Source organism: Sus scrofa, chromosome 2 (genome assembly GCF_054392235.1).
Source record: "Sus scrofa isolate SSC_HxYL_T2T_F1_AM1 chromosome 2, Sscrofa_HxYL_maternal_Yorkshire_Landrace_v2.0, whole genome shotgun sequence".
NCBI classification, from domain to species: domain Eukaryota; kingdom Metazoa; phylum Chordata; class Mammalia; order Artiodactyla; family Suidae; genus Sus; species Sus scrofa.
Window position 1 is genome coordinate 119,425,067 of NC_139384.1, and position 22,150 is coordinate 119,447,216.

Below are 22,150 nucleotides of genomic sequence, written 5' to 3' on the forward strand. Positions count from 1 at the left end.
ATACCTAAAGACATAACTGAGTATTATTTTGCTGTCTCATTTCTCTGTTCCAAACAATAGTATGCAGCATTTATATTGCATACTAGTTTCTGACTTCTTCCTGTTTGTGAATATTTCCTTTCTTTTCTCATTTATCTGAGCAGATATGAATACCTTCCTCCATTCCTACCCATTTTGAGAATAGACAAAAGATTATTTCCAAAAGGTGTCTGCTACAGATAGGAATGTTTCTGACCTCTTTCTTAACCAGTTATAGGGTAGAAATAACTAGCAGTAAGGTCATCCAGTTATAACCCTGTTACCTCATTTGAGATGATCTCATTGGACTGGTCTCTGTCTGTCATTAGGTGGCAATAAATAGCAAGCTGGCACAATGTATGGACAGAGATTTCTCACAAGAACTATGCAAACATTACATGTTCTGTTTGTTGCAATAATGTAAAATGTATTATTTTACATTAAGTGCATACAGACCTTAATGTGACTTTTTTTAAAGAATAATAGTCAAAGTCTTGATTTGTTACTTCCAGCTCTTGCTGGAGAGAGATAAAAGGAAAACAATTATCAAGTATACTGTGACTGACAAGGGGCTTCAGGTCTGTGAAGAGGCACTTGACTAAAAGCCTTCTGAAATACAGTGGCTTTTTAATATTGGCAGGCATGGGCCTGACAGTGATACCTATTTTTAAAGTACTAGCACTTGACAGTGAGAAAAGACTTCAGGGAACTGACTGGTGCTATTTCTCCAACTCCCACAATATACATTAGAGGCATACTTAGCTGAAAGTAAAATGTGTGACTAGGATTTTTATAGGAATTCAGGGCTGTGCTGCTTCTCATGTATTGCTCTTTCCTCTCATGTCACTGTTTTCTGCCCCCTTCCTTCTCTTTGTTGTCCTCAGTATTATCTCAGTATCTCAGGTGACTGTTATAAGAACTAAGTCAGGCCCCAAGTACTACAGATACCTTCTGAAATGAGAAATACCAGATGAAGTCTCCCAGATCTCTAATAAAGAACATAAATCAATGGAATAAAATTCATAATAAAGTAAAATAAATGAAAATGAAAGAATAAAGTAACCGAGATACTATAGCCAGGAGATCATGCCTCTATGAAGCGGTGACCACATAAGGCTGAGTCTTAATAACAAAGCAAATAATATAACAGACATATTACAAAGGTAATAGAAAGGGAAGAAACTTTAAATGGGAAAAGAGTCTGAAAAAGAATGGATGTGTGCATATAACTGAATCACTTTGTTGTATAGTAAAAATTATGTTTAAAAAACTTTTTAAATCAACTATATTTCAGTAAAAGATTTTAAAATTAAAAGAGATGTGATAAATTCAGACCTCTGCTTGGTTTAATACAATTGAACTAAAGATTTTGTGAAACACTGTGAGGAATCATGATATTTTCTATTCAATTAAATTCTCTTGTTTTTAAAATACTGGTCACAACTTACTACACTGATTGAATGACTCAGTAATGGGGTCAAAACCTGAAGTTTGATAAATACTGTTACAAAAGGTAATGAGGGCTGCTTCAAGGTTATGACCTTCCCAGGGCCAGAGAACTAGGAACCAAACCAGGGTGGGATGTGCAAAAGCCAAGCAGAGCCTGGAGAATACAAGTAGGGAAGGAATTATAAATCAGACCAACACAAAGGTCATTCACTTAGTGTCACCTAGAAGAACAGAAAGTATTAGAACTCTGTATAATCTTTATGAGTATAATCTTTATGAATATGAAAATGATTCATATTCCATGCATATAAAATGATGAAGTTAAACTAAATAGTGTTCACCATACAGCATGATTTTGGCCATTCTCAATAAATTTCTTTGCTGTCCTCACAGCTCCTGTTGTTTTGTGATAAATAGTTGAATCTGGTGGACCCTGGCTGTTTGCAGTCAGTGTGCTGATGTCCGCAGTGCAGAGACGAGACACATAGCATTACAGACTGAGTACTAGTTTATGAAGACTAATTTATGTCAGGGAGTGCTACACAGAGCATTGTGACCAAGAGTTTGGGCATAGGATTTAGGTAGCATTTGTTCACATTTTGTCTCTGTCACTTAATAGCTGTTTGACCAATGGCATATTAGTTAGCATCTCCAAGCCTTAGTTTCTCACTTGTAATGAATGGGACAATAACAGCGAATGTTTCACAAATACTTGTTTTAGATAATGAACATAAAGTGCTTATCTGATTGCTGGATACATAGGAAATATTCAATAATACATCCTAACTTTCCAATCCCAAAACACTTGAGCAGTATGATCCAGTGCTCTGAAAAAAAAAAAAAATGTAGCTCACCAGGGCAGTGACTTTTCATGGACAGTGGAGATGGGCATATTTATTTGGGGAATTTCTCACAGGAAATTTGGATATGCCTTGACCCTATTTTGAGTTTCATTGTGCAGGATCAATGGCTGTGAGCCATAGGTCATTGAAAAGGACTCTTAGAAAAAGGATGTAAACCTCAATTTAAATTTCAAATCTCGGGAAGGGTAAAGAACTTCAGAAGAATTCCTGCACAGCCACCTTAATGCTAAAGAAGGGTTAGCAGATGATTAACCGGGCAGAGCTTCCAGCTGTCAGAGTGGGAGTGGGGAGGAGTGGCAGGGAAATACACCTTTTGGAACAATGTGCATGCTCAGGCAAACACTATCTTTTACTCAAGAAAGAGTAGAGTCATGTAAAAACAAAAATCACAGGCTTCTATTTAAAACCTGGCCTAGATATAAAATTTCTATTGGACTTTCAGTATGGAATATGTTCTTTTAATTCATATTTGAAATAATTTGGGCTAGAAACTAAGGACCCAGGAAGATAGATATGCAAGAAGTAAGACTGAGAAAGAATGAATAGCATTGGGTTATATATTTTCATTAGTCACAAAATAATATATTTTCAAGAGAGAAATTTAAAACATAGATAGAAATTAGATAACTTCTTACAGCTAGAAAGAGTGCGATATGGCAGAAAGCCTAGGCATCTGGAGGTGTGAGTTTTGGTTTTGCCTTTGAATTGGCCTTGGAATCTTCTAATCTTTCTTGACTATTAAATGAGGGGATGACAAACAGCTCACCCTTCATGGGGATTATGGTAGTTTAGTCTCTTTGTTCATTCATTCATTTGTTCATTAAGCACGCACGATAGAGTCATTTCCCTTAGAAGAGATAAAATGGCCAACTGGAGACAAAATACAAAGTAGAGGGTGATAAGTGTCACAAGATAGGTAAGTGTGGAAGTTCAGAAGGGAACTCAGAAGGGAGATGCTTTGTTTATCCACAACCATCTGGGATTGCTTTCTAGCAGAGATGTCTTGCATTTGAATAAGCATTTGAAGGACAGGTAGCATCTGGACAGCTTGTGTTGAGAAATCAGTAGGTAGAGAATGTTTCAGGGGAAGGAAGTAACACAAGCAAAGACATGGAGTTGGAAAAATGTTCAAGAGGTAGAGTGTGCTGAGCAAACAGAATGTGCATGTTTAGATAGAGCGCAGGGCTTTAACACAGGTGTAGAAGAGAGAGCCAGAAAGAAGCATTTGGGAACAAAGTATAAGGCCCTAGAGTGCTCTGGATGCAACAAAGGATGGTGGAAGGTTCTGGAGAGATGTGTGAAATAATAAGAACTGAACATAAGAAACCATCACATTTTCCTTCTTGAGTATTTTTTATTTTGGTTGGTGTAACATAGGCTGCCTGGGTTCAAATTCTGTCTTTACCATTTACTAGCTAGGGAACTTGGGCAAATGCTTAACTTTCCTAAGCATCAGTTTCTGAACTTGCAGGTGGGATGATAGCCTATTTATAGGATTGTTATAGAAATTAAATGAAATAATAAGTAAAAACACTTAGTAGAGTGACCATTACAAAACCTGTACTCACTAAAAGATAACTCTGCTTTTACTGTTACTGTTTTAGGCCATTTTATCAGTAGCTGTTTCCCAGCTCTTCAACTAAATATTTTCTTTTTTAAATTTTTTATTACAGTTGATTTACATTGTTCTGTCAATTTCTGCTATACAGCATAGTGACCCAGTTACACATACATATATACATTTTTTCTCAGATTATCCTCCATCATGTTCTATCACAAGTGATTAGATATAGTTCTCTGTGCTATATAGCAGGATCTCATTGCTTATCCACTCCACACACAATAGTTTGCATCTGCTAACCCCAAACTCCCAGTCCATCCTACTCCCTCCCCCTCAGCCTAGGCAACCACAAATCGGCCTTTCAAAACAAGGGACGCCCACCTAGTGGCTCTCATTACCATTTTAAATTCAGCAGCAGTCTCTGGGCACTGGGGGTTTGAACGCACTTGGTTAATATTCTAGTTGGGAGTAATCTAAACATTCAGTTCTAAATGTTCCCTTTCTATCTATGGAACCATTCTCTTAAACTGAACTTCATTGATTTGTTAATTAAAATGGTTCAGATTTTTGCAGTGATATTTTATAATAAAGGCCCCAGGAAATTACTTCTTTAGAAGTTTGTTTTATTTACCTTCATTCTCATCCTGCTATCAGGTGCTTAAAGCCTTGGATTTGGGTTAAATAGTAACAGTCTGTTCTGTAAGTGCTGAGGAATGCTGACTATTTCCTAATAGCTGAATAATATTCTGGGTCATATTTTAATACTCTCAAAGTGGAAGAGTGAGTAAGTAAAAGAGAATCATTGTACTGTCCATGCTGAGTGATGAGAAAAACCATACTGTGATGCTCAGTTTGTACCTCTTTTGTATCCTTCCAGGAAGGTTGAAATGGTCACTAGATACCTCCTTCTCATTTGGCATGAATGTCTAGCTTAATTAAACATAGGCATTTATGCTAAAGAAGGAAATTAAATGACTAAGATTCTAGGATCTTCACTACTGATAATTGCTTAAGGATTATTTATTTGGGAAAAAGTCCACCTACAAATAAAACAGCAGTAGTCTCTTTTATCAAAAATTACAAGAAGGTTAAAAAAAATTATGAGAAGGTAAATAATCTTTCTTATAGAAATGCATAATTATTTCATTGTTATATTGCTTATATACTATTTTATACATATAGCATGTAATCTATTAAAATATATATGTATAATAATATAAATTAATAAATATAATATTTTATATAGAGAGAGCATTTTGTATAGAGTGCTTTATATGTAGAGCTTAAGTAATTGTAATGGCAATTACTTCATTTAATTTTCACAGTAGTTTTTTTAAATAGATAGCTGTTTCCATTTTATTAGTGGGGAACCTAAGTTTTAGAAAGTTAAGTCATTTGCCTAAAGAAAATTGACAATTAGTGTTATTTTTGGTACTTACTTGTTCAAGATTAGAGATACTATGAGAAAAAGGTGGCATGACCACACAAGAAAACTCCTGGCATTGATTCTGAATGTCATCTGTGACCAAATAGTGAGTTTAGTTTTTGTTTTTCCAGGCAGTGACAGTGTGGGGTTAGGGGTTCTGGCTCTGGAATTAAATTGGCTGTGTTTAGATCTCAGCTTCATTACTTACTACATGTGATCTTGTCAAGTTGTGTAGGCTTTCCAGATGGTTTTCCCATGTGCAAAATGGAAATAATAATAGTATCTTTTCTCCAGAGCACAAATGAACCAATTTACATAGTATAAAGTTTGGTAAAGGCTGTGTAAAGCTAAGGTGTCATTACTATTATAATTGTAATTACTATTATTTCAGGTGAAAGTTGAGTCCATACCTGAGGCCTGGGTGGAGCGAATGCTAGCATAGAAGTACAAGCAGCCATCCTTTAGAATACAGTAGTGCTGGATCCACGTGTCTGTGCTTCTGTCCAGTTGGTGCAGAAGGCCCAGACATTCTGGGTGCTTGATAGCCAGGGGTGGGAGGCTACTGTTGTGCAGAGTAACATCTTCCCAGACATGGTTCTGCAAGTATGGCACAAAGGAATCATCTGAGTAGCCATCCTGTACCAGCAGTCATCAACTCCTAGAGCCAATGACATCAGCACCAAGGCTGACTTCAGAGAAGCCACTGTCCTCAGGATTCTATCGCTAAGGCAATCTGAATAATTGAGCAAGAAGCCAGATAATCTGAAGTAATGCATTGGCTCTAGAGAATTTAACCCTTTTCATGTCCATAGTTATCCCTTCTCTTTGGCTTCTATTCAGTTGTAAGGAATCAAAAGAATATCAATGACGTATAAAAAGGGAATAGAAATGGGCACCTCAGCAAAAACTATTTTTTAAAGGCCCTGTCTATAAGTGCTGGCCCCAGTGTGCTGTTTTACTCAACACTGGGATTGTCCTCTAGCCCTGAGTTCCCAGTATGTCCACCATGACTAATAGCAGCCTCTTGTTCATGCTTTACTTTACCTAGCACTCCCATTTGTGCAAAGGAACAAGTTAAATGCCCCAGGCCAGATCAGGCCCTAGGCTCTTACGGTCAGTGGTGTGGAAGGCCCATGATAAATCAAGATCCTCACCCTGGAGGGCAGCCCTCAGTCCATAGTCCTGAGAGAGTGCCAGGGTGTTCTTGGGAACTTGACCTGAGGCAGAGGGCGTGGTGCTTTATCCCTTTATCAGAAAACCGTGCTGAGCGCTGGCCAGTTTCTTTATTTAGTTTCATTTTTGCTTTTTAGTTTTAACAAGGCAGTGCAAAAGATTTTAGAATGCAGAGCTGGATGAATTTTTTGCTGTGAAGTGGGAGCCTGCTGGGAGTTTGAGTATTCTTTTTTCACTCTGCTGAATATACACTGAGTGCATTAGCAGAATAGATCCCTCTTAAAAATATCGAGGCTCATTATGATGATGCATTGGAGAGATGGTTGAGTGTATTGAGCATTGTGTTCGAGGTAAAATGAAACACAAGTCCTGCTGTTTGTCACATGATGATGCTGGTGATTATTCCGAAAGGACAATTACAGGGCATGGGGTAGTATGTTTAGGCTCAAACAACCCAAATTTTCCTGAATGTACAAGAGACAAAATATGTAGGGATGATAAATGATAGTAAATAGCTTTTTCTTGTATGCCATTTTGTGAGTAAATGAGCATATTTAAAGAATGTCTGTAATCTTACTAGAAACATATCTACAGCATAAAAATGAAACAACTGAATATCAAAACAGTTTCTCCCCTCTGACCAGGTCATAGCTCAGAAGGAAGGGTATCAAATGCCGTAGGAGCTGAAGTGATGGCTCACCTGTTGATGTTATGAAGTTATCTATAAATTTACAGATCAAATCTAAATTAAAAAAACATTACGTTAAGGCTAGGAAACATGAATAGGCAGGAACTGTGATAGCTGGTCCAATATATCTTCAGAACAAGGATATGAGAACATAAAGCACTGCGTTTCTGAACATAAGACACTCATTTTCTAAAAAGCTGCCTGAAAAACAGCACTATGCCAAGATAGCCCTGAGCCTTTGTTCTTAGGGAGTGAAAAGAAAACAGTAGCAGTGATTTAACCTCATGGGGAACCATGGGACTGTCCTGAGTAAAATAGGAATTTACCCCAGTTGGAACTAGCCACTGAGCTTCCTGAGAGGAATATCCTATAGTCCCCTGAAAACAAAAAGAACAGCAGGAATGCAAGCACCCCTATAAAATCTCAGTGGGAAATCCTATTGATTTAAAAATCCTCTTTCCCAGCTTTTAGAGCAGATCTAAGAAGTCCCAGGGTGGACTACATGACATCCAACTTAATCCTTTCTGCCTTTGAGGTAAAAAGCAGAAGGAAGGCAGAGATGAATATCAAGGATACTTTACCTGGTGGACAGGATGGGCTGCTTTGTCCATTGCCTCAAGCCACCTGAAAGATAGTAAGATGAGAGGTGCTTTCCTTGGTGAGCCTTGTTTTTCTCCTTGAAACCCATCCTTCAGACAGAAGAGTCCTGAGGCTCAGATATATTTCATGGTTCTAAATTCATGGTTGAAGAGCAACACATTCTTGCAAAAATCAATGTTAACAGGTGGCAAAAATCCCATGCCCACCACCAGCCATATTTAAAATAAATGATTGTTGGAGTTCCCGTCATGGCGCAGCAGAAAGGAATCCAACTAGGAACCATGAAGTTGAACTTCAATCCCTGGCCTCACTCAGTGGGTTAAGGATCTGGCGTTGACATGAGCTGTGGTGTAGTTCACATATGCAGCTCGGATCTGGCATTGCTGTGGCTGTGGCATAGGCCAGCAGTTGTAGCTCCCTAGCCTGGGAACCTCCATGTGCCACAGGTGCGGCCCTTAAAAAAAAAAAAAAAGGCAAAAAATAAATAAAAATAAAAAATAAAATAAATGATTGTTATCCTTCTCCTTTACTATAGTTTAATTATTGCTTAAGGGGAAATTTGTTCACTATTTTACCAAATAATGTGGACTTATTAATCTTGGCAGGTCTGGTCTCTTACTATAAGGCTATTAATATATGAAAAGACTGGAAAATAGCCACTGTCCTAAGCCATCCCCTCCCCCCTAAGTGTTCTTTCAACAAAGTGGCACCATGAGTGCCCTATTAGTATCTCTACTTGAGGACTGAAACTTGCTTAGTTTTGTCTCCTTAGCCAGTAACAGCCTATCTGCCCCACTCTATCTTGCCAATCTTTTCCAAGTTTCTTTTAAACTCCATAACTTCCAATCAAGCTGTACTGTATGCTTTTTTTCACCAAATCTTGATTTAATCCCTCTGCCCTTCTCTGTTCTGGTTCTTTTTTTATGTCCATATCCGATGCTATGTCACACACTTCGTAAATGCCTCCCTCATTTCCACATCCCAAGACCTCTCCCCACCATCAACTCCTATGCCACTTTAAAGAAACATGCACAAATAGGGACAGTGTATTGTTTGACTAAGAGGTTTCAGACCTAGGGCTCTCTTTAAAATTGAAGCTGAGTCCAAATTCTCTTAAAGAGATATGGCATTCTTCTCAACACTGTTGACCCAATTTTCCCTTCTTTTTTTTTTTTTTGGTTGTTGTCACCCTCTCCCCAATTCCTTGCCACTCCTCACCCTAAAGTATCAGTACTTATTTAACAGTTCTGATTCACTGAAATTGACCAATGATCTCCATTTCCTCAGGATGACGCACTGAATTATGATCATAAGTTGGTGAATGCTTTGAGTTTGTAGGCTACCCTTTTAGAATGCCTTCCCACTTCTACCTTCCAACTGAGTTGGACTCTTACAAAATATCAACTGGATTAATTCCCCTCAAAGCTGCATTGTGATGATGATGATGCTCATTTCACTGTAGTGTGTTAAATTGTAAACCTATTACATTATTTTATACCTCAGACTCTCCATCCAATTAGCATATATATATATACACATATATACACAAACATATATATAGAGATTGCACTTAATTTTTGGAGAAACTTGATGTGAACTTTGATAGTAGTGAGCTTTTTTAGAAAATGTAGAGACCTAAGATAAATGAATTAGGAGGAGATACTTCTTTGAAAATTTGAAAAATTTGAAAAAGATTCTTCTTTGAAAATTATGTTAGGAAAAAACTGGCAGAATAATGAAAAACCGAACTTCTCATGCATAAGGAAAAGACAGTTTATTCATTCATGCTCTGATTTTCTTTTTGCTTCCCTACTTCCATTCCCAAGAATTTGTAGAACTGCTGTTGAAGAAGCATTCCCCTGCCTCAGGTGAAAGTATAAGATAAAAGAATAATCATTTACCTTTTCATTTCTTGGTTTGAGGTTGCACAGAGGCAAAAAGTTCTGTTTCCAGACTGAGGCACACAGTTAAACACAAATGGTTTTCCCAAGCTGCTATCAGTGTAAACTTCTGCACCTTCTAATTTTATTACTTCTAGAGGTGGGCATTTTCCTTCATCCTGTAATTGATAAGGAAGAGGTTCAGCATGGGCATTGCAACTAAGCAGATAAGGGAGAAAATGAGAGAGGAAAGGAGGACTAAAGTTTTGTTTTTTTTTTTGAATCCGTTGTTAGTTTGTTCTGAAGTGAAAATAAACCAAAATTACTTTTTGTAATTTATGCTCTGTGTGATATATTACATTAAATTCCAAATTTCCAGCTATGATATTTTTCCTACATCCCTTTTGAATAGCCTCTATTAATATGCATTTTATTTATGTCAACTTTGGAAAGTATCATTAGTTATTATGCCCATTTTTCCCTTCAGAAAAAAAACATTAAAAGAAATTAATATTATGAAATATATGTGGTTGGTAGTGACATGAGATCTCTAGTGTCTATAACATGTATTCCATACTTATTGTCAGGGCCTTTTCTAAATTCTTTACATCTACTAATTACTTTTTCTACACAAATGCTTATGAAGTAATTACTTTTACTATCTTTTTTTTTTTACAAATCAGGAAAATGCAGCATAGGTAGACTAAAGAACACTTTTCTTTAAATGACAGTAGTTTGAAACATGTATGTAAAACTAAAATCAGTTTATAGGTAAATATTCTACTATTTGTATTTATATCTCAAAATATCCTGTCCATGAATCATGTCTTTTCTAAAGACAGGTGCATTGAGGTATAATTTATATGCCAAAAATTCGCTTATTGTACATGTACAATTCAGTGACTTGCAGTACATTTATAGCGTTGTGAAACCATTGTCACGATCAGGTTTAGAACTTTTCCGTCAACCTTTAGATTTCCTTTGAGTCAGTTTGCATCAGTTGCCACCCTTGCCCCCTCCAATTATAGGCAATCACAGATATGTTTTCTGTCCCTATAAAGTTGCCATTTCTAGACATTTCATATAAGTAGAATCATATACTATATGATCTTCTTTCACTTCAAGTAGTGTTTTCAAGTTTCATCCATGTTACGGCACTTATTAGCATTTCATTTCTTTTTATTGCTGATCTAGATTCTATTATATGGATATGCCTCATTTAGTTTATCCATTCACAAGCCGATGGAGAGTTTTCTTTCTACTTTGGTGCTATTTTGAATAATGCTGCTATGAAAATCTGTGTAAAGGTCTTTGTGTTTTCATTCCCTTTGGTAGCTGACCGAGAGTGAAATTGCTGGGCCATATAGTAAGTAAGTTTATCTTTTTTTCTTTTTCCTTTTTTTTTTTTTTCTTTTTAGGGCTGCACCTGCAGCATATGGAAGTTTCCAGGTCAGGGGTCAAATCAGAGCTGCAGTTGCTGGCCTGTGCCATAGCCACAGCAACACAGGATCTGAGCCACGTCTGCGACCTACACCACAGCTCACAGCAACACCAGATCCTTAACCTACTAAGCGAGGCCAGGGATCAAACCCATGTCTTCATGGATACTAGTTGGGTTTGTTTCTGCTGAGCCTCCCTAGTAAGTTATCTTTAACTTTGCAAGAAATTGCCAAATTGTTTTCCAAAGTGGCTGTAACATATTACATTTCCACTAGCAGTGTATGAGTGTTACAGATTCTCCACACCCTCACCAATACCCTTTCTTTCTTGTCTTTTTGATAATAACCACCCTGCTGGGTATGAGTGGTATTTTCTAATGCTTTTAAATTGTATCTTTCTAGTGACTGATAATGTGGAACACCAACTAGTTCAGAGATTCTTTAACCAATTTTAGGTAATGACTTCGTTTGAAAGGCTGATACAAACTATAGGCAGACCTCATCCCCAAAATATGGAAATATGTACATGTGCATTTATACACGTATGCAAAAAAAATTTGCAACTCGTGAGTGGTTGGATACAAAGATATTCTTTGATTAACAAGTAACATCCCATAGTTGTATGGCACTTGAGTTTATAAAACATTTTCATGGACCCTGTTTTTTTTACTCTTCACAACCATTCTATAAAGTAGGAAGCTAATGTTATCTCCATTTTCTGGAAGAAGAAACTGAGTTTCAGTGAGATGCCTCAAGACAGACAAAAACAGAACTCAAGCCCTGGTTTTCTAGCTCTGTCTTGCACACTTCTTCTCTCACTTGCTTGGCTCTTTGGGCCACTGTAGTTTGGGTTGGCTCTTAAGAGTCGGCAGTGGGAAGCTGTAGTATTTACATTTTCAGGGACAGAATATTTCCTGAAACCATGACCTTTCCTGGAGTAGAGACAGAGAACTAAAATTTTTGCTATGTTTTTATAAATATAAGCAAGATAGCACATCTTATAATAATTGTATGTGGCCAATAACATGACATTAGAAACCAGGATATATTTTATTTGCTTCAATAAGGATAAAGACTTTGCATGCTGATAAAGAGTAACTAATTATTTGTATTATTTTCCCAGGAACCTATTAAACTACAAAAAGAAATGGAGAAACATAAAGCCTGAAGACTTATCTGATAGTGACAGATGTGCTCATTTTCTAAAAGCAAATCCTTAGTGGGTCAGCTTTTCTTTGGACCCATTATGCAGATAAGATGATATGTTAGTCTCTCAGTATCTGCACTATTAGGTCAGTCTGAAACTACCAGTGTTCTCCCATATCTTTTGCTATAGGACAGACAATGCAAAGGAGTACACATATAACCTATGACACACAATTAATAATAGTACCTGAAGTTACTTAAGAGTCTTTTTGCCTCTGTTCAAGTTGCATGTGTGTGAGGACAATGAATGATTTAATAATAGATTAAAATGAGGCCTACAGTCTCTTACGTGGTCTCCATTATGGCCCAGATTCCATTTTTACTAATCTCAGCTGCTGCCTCATTGCCCATGATGATGAGCCCACTGTGGCCCTGGGGACAGCTGCAATAAAACCATGGTCACAGAGCTTGTGTAGCAGGTGTGGGTCCTCTTGCAGCTGTGCTTACTTATCTTACCCTTAGTTTCACCAGCCCAAGAACCTTTTAGTTCCATTCTCATGAAGATATAAGGGTTAGAAAAGGCTCTCCACTCAGTCTAATCCTAATGCTTCTTGGACTGTGGTTCCATATTCCCCAATCAAATGTTTCCTAGAGATAAAGGACACCTGAAGTCTCTTTTCTGTCTTACCGCCATTCCCTGGGGCTTTTACCTCTTCCCTTAAGCAAAACTCAGTCCTTCATTTGGCTGTAATTCTTAAATAGGTTCTGTCTGATTCCTTCCTTCTGATTCTGCCAAAAGTCTCACTTAAGTTGGTACAAGAAACAATGAAGAGTTCTTTAAAACTTTGATTCCCCACAACTTTATATTCTCCTTTCCAAGACATGGAAAAGCTGTTCTTGAGCCAAATCATGAAGCAGAAATCCAGCTACTTCATGTGTGCAGGATTGATTAAAATAGCAGGGATGTTGAAGGAATTTATCAAGGAATTGTTTAGTGAGGTCCAGAAGCTATTGACTGAGAATAAAGGAACTTGGGCTGTTTGTGCCAGATGGCCTTGGATCATGTTGACATTGTCTATCATGGAAATAAGATTTCTACAACAATAATCCCAAAGGTCAGACTGCTTAGAAAAGAAACATAGTAAAAAAAAAAAAATAATAATGAAAAACCCAACCCAGAGTGAGTCCACTTCTAAATTCAATTATTTCTATAAAGAAAAATACAGACAAGGACATTTGTGTCTGTCTGCAACTTGGACTCTGGTAAGATAAAATTATGTACAGATGTTTTGGGGTTGTTTTGGTCAAAATTTTGGTTTGAAGATGTTAGAACTTTTTTTTTTTTAATTGTTGTTGCTAGACTTCTTTGTCTAAGAGAAGAGAAAAGGCTGGGACACTGTATCATTGTGGTCTATTTTATCAGCAGGCACAGCCGTGAAACCCACAAGCTAAAGGAGAAGGAAAAAGTCATCTTTAGCCATGAAAAAGAGCTAATGCTTGGTGGGGAAAACAGAGCCAAAATACATTTAGGAGAAAAGAAGTCATGTCCTAAAGCAACGTACCACATGAAAGGGTACATGAAAATATACATCTGCAGTGCTGTATTTAAAGCTAGCAAGTTGAAGCAGAATTGAAGAATGAGTGTCTCTCAGGGCATTGTTAATGATGCTGAGAGCCCTTTATCTCTACACAGCAGTCTGGAGGCACACCCTCCCTGCTGGTGACTGAAAACCATCACTCCTTGATAGCTATGAAATGATGGCCTCTGTCCATGTCCTACCTGATAGGATTAGGAGAGCAGCAAAGCCTGCAAAGGCAAGAAGGAAGGTGCAAGAATGCTTTCACTGTAGTGATCTTTTCTGTCTTTGTCCTGTGATGAAATAGATGTCTTGACTCTATTTAATCTAAGGACTCAAGCCCCTAACTACACAATTCAAGATTATTATACTATTGCATGTATATATATATATATTTGCTTTTGCTTTCCTCTCTCCTTCCAGGCCGGCAAGGGTAGATGGACAAAGAACAGAATAAAAAGTAAAGCAAGTATGTAGGCCAGACACTTGTTTGTAGGTGTTCTGGGTTCCATGTCAAAGCTTCATGAATTTAATATTTCTCTTTTTTGCTTTTATCAAGAAATTGAGATGATGACAAGTTCAGTGCCCACCCCCACGCCAAGTTGCCACAACTCTTTAGTCTGAAGAAAAGTATGGTAACTGTTCTTTCTCTGCTTTTGTAACTCAGCCTAGCTTATTTGTGATGTTAGCAGAGTTAACTGGCTGCATACTCAGAATTTTGTGCTTTTCTTTTCAGTTTGCATGGAGTGGCGAACCATATTTTAGGAGTGATAAATACATGCTGGCAACACCCTGTTGTTTCCTGGCACCAGGGAGACTCTGGGCTCCAGGAAACACAGGCAGCTTAGGGGGCTGATGGAGTTCATCTACACATGGACCAACACATTATGCTGTACCCAGACAGACAGGCTTCTTGCTGGAAAGCTAGCCAAGTGAAGGATGCTAATGATGTGGGGATCCTGGCTGCCCGTGCTAGACAGATTTGAATACACTTTTGGATCACACGTCTCATTTGTCAACATTTTCCTTGGCTTCTAAACTATCCTTTAGCATATAACAAACTATTGCTCAGCAGTTTCGTTGCAACAGAAAGACTGTGAAGTAGTGAATCTGAGTCATAGTCATGGTCCTGTTCAGAACTGTCAAAAAGTTACCAGGTTAACTATAAAATCAAGACATTCTACATCTAAGTTCTGCATCTGAATGTTTGTCCTGTGAAGTTTCTCTGTGAACTCAGTGTGTTGTTGCTTTGCAGATGGATTCTAGAACCAGACCAGCAGGGTTTGAATCCTCGCTGTACCGCTTATTAGGTCACTTAGATGACTATGGGCAAGTTACTTAACTTCTGTGCCTCTGTTTCTTTAATCTGTAAGATAGGGCTGTATAAGGATCACATTAATATATGTGTAGTGTTCAACACACTGCCTAACACTTTGTAAATGATCTATACATGTTAGTTTTCATTATTATGTAGAATATGATGAAAGAAAAGAGTAAGAACCTAGAACATTAGTTAACCAAGAAGCTTTAATGTGGCTGATAGGGTAACTTTATTTAAAGTGAGTTTCTCTCTCTCTCTCTCTATATATATATATATATATATATATTATTTTATATATATATCTCTATATCTATCTATCTATCTATCTATCTATCTATCTATCTATTTTTTTTTTTCTGCCAAGATTTACAGGCTACATGAACAAGAGGAAGAACTTACTCCCTCAGAATCTTGGTGTCCTCCTTTGTAAAATGGGGGTAAGAGCACCTTTCCTGGGAAGTGCATGACAGCTGTTCAGTGAAGTTTTTTTCTTTTTCACATCCAGGGTCCACTTTTAGTTTAAGTGCAAATGAAGCATGACTGTTAAATCACTAGGACTCAGGGAAGCTGTGTGAGAAAAGTCTGCTCCAGAACCACTGGTAGTATTACTTCGAGGAGGGCTGGGCTGGGCCTGCTGGGGCTGGGGTTGGGAATGTGGCATAGGAAGGGCAGCAGAGAGCCTGAGCCACTTCACTGGCACATCTTGGGAAGGAGTTGTGATGATCTGAGTGGTCATTTCCTATGCCTGGATTCTTGTTGTTTAAGTAACAAAACTCACTAAATGCTCTCTACCCCTTACTCAGAGAGTACTTCTGGTTGCTCTTGGACTGTATGGCATCTCCCATAGCCCACAGGTAGAGGCTGACAGCTGCCAAGAGCCAGACACTTACTGCTGGCTCTTCCTCTCTTTGTGATCACATCCTGAGAGGCTGCTTTGGGGACCTTTGCCAAACCCTGCCCCTCCTGGATTAATATCCTTCCTTTTAAAGGATTTCTCCCTTTTTACCATCCTCTCCTCCTCCCTCCTTCCACCAGTACTTACTGAGTGTGTCTGTGTCTTCTGCTAGATGTTGTGCTGGCACTGAGAACCTACATGGGCTCTAGCCTTAGGTGGATTTCCTAGTCTTCAGCCTCTCTCATTCTTGACAATTCCTTGGCCCCTTTTCTGGCCATGTTCTTAGACTCTGGAATTTTCCAAATCCAACATATCTATTTTTACTCATGATCCTTTTCCTGGCCCATTCTTCCCCTCATTATGAAAGAAGTAACCCAGGTCTCCCGAGAGAGAATATTCTGGTCTCAGTGGAATCAGATATTTATCTATACATGTGATAGCTACTCGGCACTACTGAGATGAGGAAAGATGGCTCTTTCTAATCTCTTTGAAGATCCCTCATTTTTTTGCTTTTGGAAAATAGGGGTTTATTATGAACTGAATATTTTTGTCCTCTGAAAATTCACATGTTAAAATCCTATCCCTCAATGCAGTGGTACTTGGAGATAAGACCTTTGGGAGGTGATTAGGTCTTAAGGATGAGTCCTCATGAATATGATTAGTACTCTTATAAAAAAAGACTCCAGAGAGTTCTCTCCTCTGTTCTACCATGTGAAGACACATGGAAAAGACAGCCATCCATGAACCAGGAGGTGGATTTGCATCAGACACCACATCTACTAGAGCCTTGATCTTGAACCTGCCAGTCTCTAACTGTGAGAAATAAATGTTTGTTATTCAAGCCACCATGTCTGTGGTATTTTTGTTAAGTATCCCGCATGGACTAAGGCAACATGATAACCTGGAGAAGAATTCTGCCTTGCCTTTGATGAATCTTACCCTGCCTCTCTGTTTCATTTCTACTAGTATCATTTTGGTCCAAGGCCTTGTCATCTCAGGCCTTCTGGCTGAGCTTCTCTGATGCTATCACTATCTTGATAGAGTAATACAAACTGCCTGACATCGAGGCTCCCCCGCCTCCACCATCTGCTTCCATTGAAATGCCTGTGGTAACAGTTACCAATTTATTGCCTCTCAGCTCCTAACTTAGCTTTCATTGCCCGGTTTCTGAAAATGGATCTTGGACCTTTAGATATTTTTCCTTTGCCAGCTGGCATGAAGTTCAACTTCGCCAATTCAGAGCAACTGGAGAAAGATCACAGGAAGAAAGTTTCTTTGGGTCCCTGTAGATAGTTCCAAGGGAACTAGAGAGTGCTTTACTTTTCTCTATTCTTCAACCCTTGAAGTTTCCCTCCAATGCTAAGTGCTTACAGGATGCAGCTTCCCTGTGGTTCTTCAGCTCTCCATTTGGGCATCAGTGTCACAGAAGGGGAACCCCAGACAGTGAAGCCTGTGCTTTAGCCCAGGTTTCTGCTCTACACACCTTCTCCTCAGAGCTATGTGGCTAGACATAGGGGGAACTAGACCCTTTGGCCTGAGGTACCCAAGTACACTAGGTTCTTACAGAGGGAAGCCTCTCCAGATTCCAGTACCAGAAGCACACACAGTGGCACCCTCTGTGTACTTAACTCTCTCTATCTGTCCAAGCACCAGCCCCAGCTCAGCAATATTATGAACATATGTTTGTGTAGCTGCTGCAATGCAAATACTGTGCAGCAGTATTCTGACTATGTGATCTCTCTCTCCTGAATGAACCAGATTGATAAGACTCTGAACATGTCAAAATATCTCTATGATCGGCCCTCTTGCTGATAACCAGTCCTCTCTAAAAACTGGCCTCACCATTTCTATCAAATTTCATTAGTAGTCCTCCATATCCCAGGAACATAGCCCTTATTCCTTCTCTGTACTTTAGTTTCCCTCACTATTCATGCCCTCTCATCTCCTTTCCTCTCATTCATATTCCAGCCATCCTTCTAGGTCTAGCTCAAATTCCCCTTCCTCTGTGAAGTAACGTTTGCTTCTTATAGCCATCACCATTCTTTCTCTTCCTACAAAGCATGCTTTGCCACATAATTGAGCACTGAATTATATAGTGCCTCTCATGGTTCTTTTTTGGAAATATTTATTGAGATTGAGTTCTTATCATACACCAGGCACTGTGAGGTACACGTTTAGTCATTTAATCATCTCATTTTGGAGAGTCTCCATCAGATACATACTCTGTGTATGGGCTTATATGTTCTCCTAAGAGTCCCAATATAATTAAAAATTTTCGTCTTTCTCTGGGGAACCAAATGAGATTCACAAATCAAGACTGTGGTCTATTGTTCTTAAATAATACAAGATCAGAATACCTCTTTTCAGAAGATGAAAAGTTTATAAACAGAGGTAGAGAAGATGTAATATGTGTCAGATTCCTGTGAGAATTCTCTGTGTATCTGAAAATTATGGTGGCCTGCTGGTTTAGTATATCTAGTAAATAATAGAAGCCTTCTCAATGAACCTGCCTCCAGTAAGATAGCTCATCCTATGATGCACTGTGAAACCCTAGGGAGGTAATAAAAAGGGTCAGAACACCACCTGCTCTTTGCAGTAGTTGCTTTTTTATGTCTGTAGAGTTGACTGGGAGTTTCTAGCAAAACCCTTTCCGTTCAACCTCAGGAAATCTTCTGAATGGCTTAGACCTTTAAAAAAGGGAAAAGAGATTTCAAGAATACCACTAAAAATAGTGTAGGTGATATCTGAATGCTATTTGACCTTGTCTGGAGTGAAGATTAAACGGTTGCAAACTGACCCTGTCTCTTTACATCCGGAAAGGTTTGTCTTAATACTTTTTGTTGACTTGGGCGAGATTGCAAAACCATCTCACTGTGAGGGTTACATTATCTGCATTCTACAAACAAGGAATGGGGGCAAGTGAGGACAAGTAATTTGACCAAGGAAATGCAGCTAATAGGTGGTAAAGCCAGAATGTGAAACTTGGAGCCTTAGCTTAGCTAACCACACATGGGATTGTCTCCATGAAATGAGATTAATTCATAAAGGCCAGATTTCCTACATGCCATGCTCACATACACCTTGGGAGGTCAGGAATGTTATTATCCTCATCTTATAATTCAGCAGGAAGCCTTGGAAGTGCTCCCTGAATTGCCCAGTTCTACTTAGGCAGAAATTTAGCAGCATTGAGGCCTGGATCCAAAGCTGGTGCTCTTCATCTCTCATTAGTTGAACTACTTCATGTGGGTGTTACAGACCAAGGTAGATACCAGCTTCTTCCAAGAAGACATTATTTTTCCCCAGATAGTAGGTAAGACAGTGCTGGGTCCAGAGGGAATGCTCAACTAAATACACAATGATCCAGGTGGACAACTCTTAAGGAGCCTGTGGTCCTGGTATCTAGCATAAAAGTATCTTCTGGAATATGTTTCTGGTGTTCTGTTGTGGTTCTTCACAGCTCTGACATAACCTCTCCAGAGTAAAGTCTCACTAGTTCTGGTATCAGAAATATTTCTCTCTCCTGGAATTATGTGAAGGGCATGTATCAGGCAGCTTTGGCCCTCTTTCAATCCTTGAGGCCTCACCACAATACAAGACTGGCTTTGGAGGACGTGGTATTTAGGATAGATGACAGTGGTGACAGTGGCCAGACCCAAAGGGAAGCTTCACTCTAGACTGTGAAGATGTGCTGGGAGCTCTGAACTCTGGTGCCCTGGCCCTGCTCAGCTCCTAACTGTCCCTCACTCACTAGCTGTTACCCAGAAGTGGAAGAACACTACGAGCTACTTCTATCCATTCAGTGAATGACCATCCAGAGGTGCTTCTATACTGTTTGCTTTTGATTCGGAGATCTCATTGATTACTAGTCTTTCCCACATGATGTGAGCAAGGAAAAATAAAATAATGGAAGAGGCCTTCTAATCACTGCCTAGAACAAAGCTTTGCAATGAAATGTAGGTTTAATTTGTTTCTCTGTCCCACATTTGCATAGAAACAGAAAAATTGACTAGGTATTAATTTTCCTTTCTTTGGAAAAATACTTAGAACCTTAGTGCTAAATGGTATTTTCTTATGAAATGTTTTAACTCTATGAGCTCTGCTTTTATTCTGTTCACATAGATTTTTTAATGGAACCCACCCAACTTTGTAACTTGGAGATACTATTTTGGGGGATTGGAGACTGTAATTTATTGGAAATATTATGGAATATAACACCAATAAGAATGGCTTCCTTTAATTTTCTGCCTGTTTTGTTACAAGGAATGTGCTAGATGCTTTACATATGTTTACTTAATTCCAGCAATATCCCTTAAAATCTGTGTAGCTCTTTTAATGCCACTTTCAACTGTGCAAATTTGGAACTGTATTATGTAAACATTAGGCACAACATTAGAAATAAGGTCAATACTCTCAAATGAAATTAGAAAAAAAAAAAAAAAAAAAACAAGAATTTCAAAACACATGGGCCAGGAGAACTGTTTGCTCTATGGCCACAAGGTAGTACTCCTTTAGCTGGCAACTGGAAGTATCTACCATTCTTTTTCAGGATTGGTCTTGGATTCCACTAACTCTTGGGAATGCATTCCTTACATAAAATGCAATTGTCTTGTATTGTAATCCCAGTGGGCAAAGGGCAGGGCAGTGCATTCTCTGTATATAGTGAACAACCAGAAAGTGATCAGTAAGTGGATTTGAACAAGCTAAAACAGGACTGTGGTTTTAGAAAACACAGAAACAAGCTGACTTGTCCTTTATCTTTGGAATCACCTTCTTGTCTCATGGACAAGGTTTGCATTTCCAGCTGAGGTTACAAGATAACTTGTGGTGCCCAACTGAATACCACTAAGTGTCTTTCATTTCATCCTCCCAGTCTCGTTCTTGGTTTCCTTCCCACACCATCCCCGATCCCTTCCTTTCTTCAGAAAAATGACATAATGTGTGATGGCTTTTATTTTATTTTATTTTATTTTCAAATAACTGCACAGTTACAGGAAGGCGAAAAAATAATGCAAACATGTACCTTTCCCTCAGTTCCCCACAATGGAAACATCTTATAAAACTGTAGTAACAATGTGGTTTTAAAGGGCAGTAGCTCACTGAGTTTAAGTTCCAAGGAAAATTTCTATATTGAGGCTTTCTCCTCAGGCCTCAACCTGGAGCAGGCTTCATGGGTATTTCACCTATGCCTTTGTACAAAGCCCTACAAACAGCATATTGAAATTCTTAGTGATTTTATCTTTGAATTTACATTTTGTAAGTGAAGTAGAAGAAAGAGTGGAGCGTGCACTAGAGGCTTAGAGCCTCCACTCATGTGTTATTCCACCTCCCTGCCTCCGTGGGACAGAGTGTTGTCTGCCTCGTCACCTGCTCCCACCCAGGGACCACTGCTTCATTCCCCTTTGCTGGGTGCTGGGTGTGGGTGCCTGGTTATTGGGCTAGGGGGTAGGCATCTGGTACCTGTGAGGGTCTGCACTCATCTGGCAGGTATCCTCATGCTTGAGGAAGTTATTTTTGCTAAATACCAAATATGGAACACCATGAGAGGTCAAGACAGAGACAGCTGAAGAAAGAGAAAAGCTTTTAAATTGCATTTTGAATAAAGGGCCTCAAATTTTCATTTTGCATAGGGCTGCACAGATTTTATTGCCATCCTTAAGATATTTTATAGCCCAGATTCTTAGAAAAAAACCTAGACATGAAGATGAATATTTATCAGTAATTAGGAAGCTTTGACCAAAGCACAGAAGAATATTTGTTTGTCAGAGGCAAAAATGGTTCCCACTAATGCCAGAGAGATCTTCCTAAAGCACATTTTTATCAAGTCAGGGACAGCTCTCAAGTCTGTAGTGCTCCCTGCTCATACCATTCATTCCAAAGCCATATCCTAGTCCTGAGTTCTCCATAAATAATCATCTTATCTGTTAAATTTCAGGTCTCACCAGACCTTGATTGAAATCCATGCTTGCTTCCAGCTCAAGGCATTTCATGCTTTCCCAGCTCTGTGCCTTTACTTATGCCATTTTATTTTTTAGAAATGCCATTTTACCCATTCTTTGAAGCTAAACTATCACTTCTCTCCTAAGGCTCCCACCCTGTGCCCACCTCACAGCCTTT

At 38.7% G+C, this 22,150-nt stretch overlaps 2 protein-coding genes across 6 annotated transcripts in view; one reads left to right on the forward strand and one right to left on the reverse strand.

Moving 5' to 3' along the window:
* The window catches only part of MACIR (macrophage immunometabolism regulator), a 790,687-nt gene that overhangs the window by 176,805 nt on the left and 591,732 nt on the right, over positions 1–22,150 (forward strand). The window lies entirely within an intron of this gene.
* Positions 1–22,150, reverse strand: part of LOC102165335 (uncharacterized) — a 133,607-nt gene that overhangs the window by 7,004 nt on the left and 104,453 nt on the right. Inside the window, exons 7-9 of the mRNA XM_085014195.1 lie at positions 9,680–9,837; positions 7,760–7,802; positions 5,728–5,914 (exon numbers count right to left, since the gene is read on the reverse strand). Coding sequence (XP_084870321.1) covers positions 5,728–5,914; positions 7,760–7,802; positions 9,680–9,837 — 388 coding nt within the window. The remainder of the gene's footprint in view (positions 1–5,727; positions 5,915–7,759; positions 7,803–9,679; positions 9,838–22,150) is intronic.